General features: G+C 57.6%; 1 protein-coding gene across 1 annotated transcript in view; it reads right to left on the bottom strand.

Annotated features, from left to right (window-relative positions):
• LOC102679565 overlaps positions 1-897 on the bottom strand; it is a 39,479-nt gene that overhangs the window by 6,573 nt on the left and 32,009 nt on the right. The window contains exon 5 of the mRNA XM_006608292.2: positions 1-892. Within this exon, the coding sequence (XP_006608355.1) occupies positions 1-892 (892 nt within the window). The remainder of the gene's footprint in view (positions 893-897) is intronic.

Below are 897 nucleotides of genomic sequence, written 5' to 3' on the forward strand. Positions count from 1 at the left end.
AAGTTTCGCGGTGCGACGACATCCTCCACGCTGCGCATCTCGTTCACCTTCTCTTTCTTCTTCGCGAGAACGCGTTCCGCGTTCCCAGAGGGGGCAAACTTATCTACTACCTTGATCCCATCGACAGAGGCGTTTTGGCACACGTCCTGCGAGATTCTAGCTTGCTCCTTCGCACTTCGAACTTTCTTCTCCACCTTCGGATCCTTGATATTCGGAATGGTAATGAAATTATACTTCTCTCTCTGCTCGAGGTTGTGCGACGCGACTATTCGCTCCCCTTCCTCTTCGTCCACCTCGTCGTCATCGTCCTCCTCCTCCTCCTCCTCCTCCTCCTCCTCTTCCTCGTCGTTATCCCTGCGCCGCTCCCTTGGAGAGGCGCGGCTCCCTATTCTCCCCATTCTGGCCCACGACAACCGTGCCACCTCCGACGGTTTTTCAGGGGCGAATATCACGTTGTCCACGTTGAACAGGACGTTCTTCCTCCTAGCCTCGAGCACCTTTCCCCGCTTCAGAATACTCTTGAGCGTTTGTTTGGCTTCCTTCAGCCTTCTCGGTGGTCGCTTCGGTGAAACCTTTGGTATGGGAATCCTGGTGACCGGCGGTACCCCCTCCCCCTCCTCGTCGTCCGAGATCTCCCGCCGCTCGTTGAACACCCTTATCCTCTGCCCTCCTATAGCCGCGACCGAGCTCCTGCTCGGTATCCTCTCGATCGATTTCACCTTGGACGGATCGAACAGGGTGGACAGGGATCGGGTCGCGTCGTCCTGCTCGAGGGCGTTGTCCGAGAGATCGTCGCTCAGATCGTCCTCGTCCCTCTGCTTCTTCAACAGGAGATACGGGTTCACGTCGCACTCGAGGATGCTCCTCCTCGAGTCACCGCAGCTCGACGCCACTCCC

Source organism: Apis dorsata, unplaced genomic scaffold, assembly GCF_000469605.1.
Source record: "Apis dorsata unplaced genomic scaffold, Apis dorsata 1.3 scaffold_32, whole genome shotgun sequence".
Taxonomy (NCBI): Eukaryota; Metazoa; Arthropoda; class Insecta; order Hymenoptera; family Apidae; genus Apis; species Apis dorsata.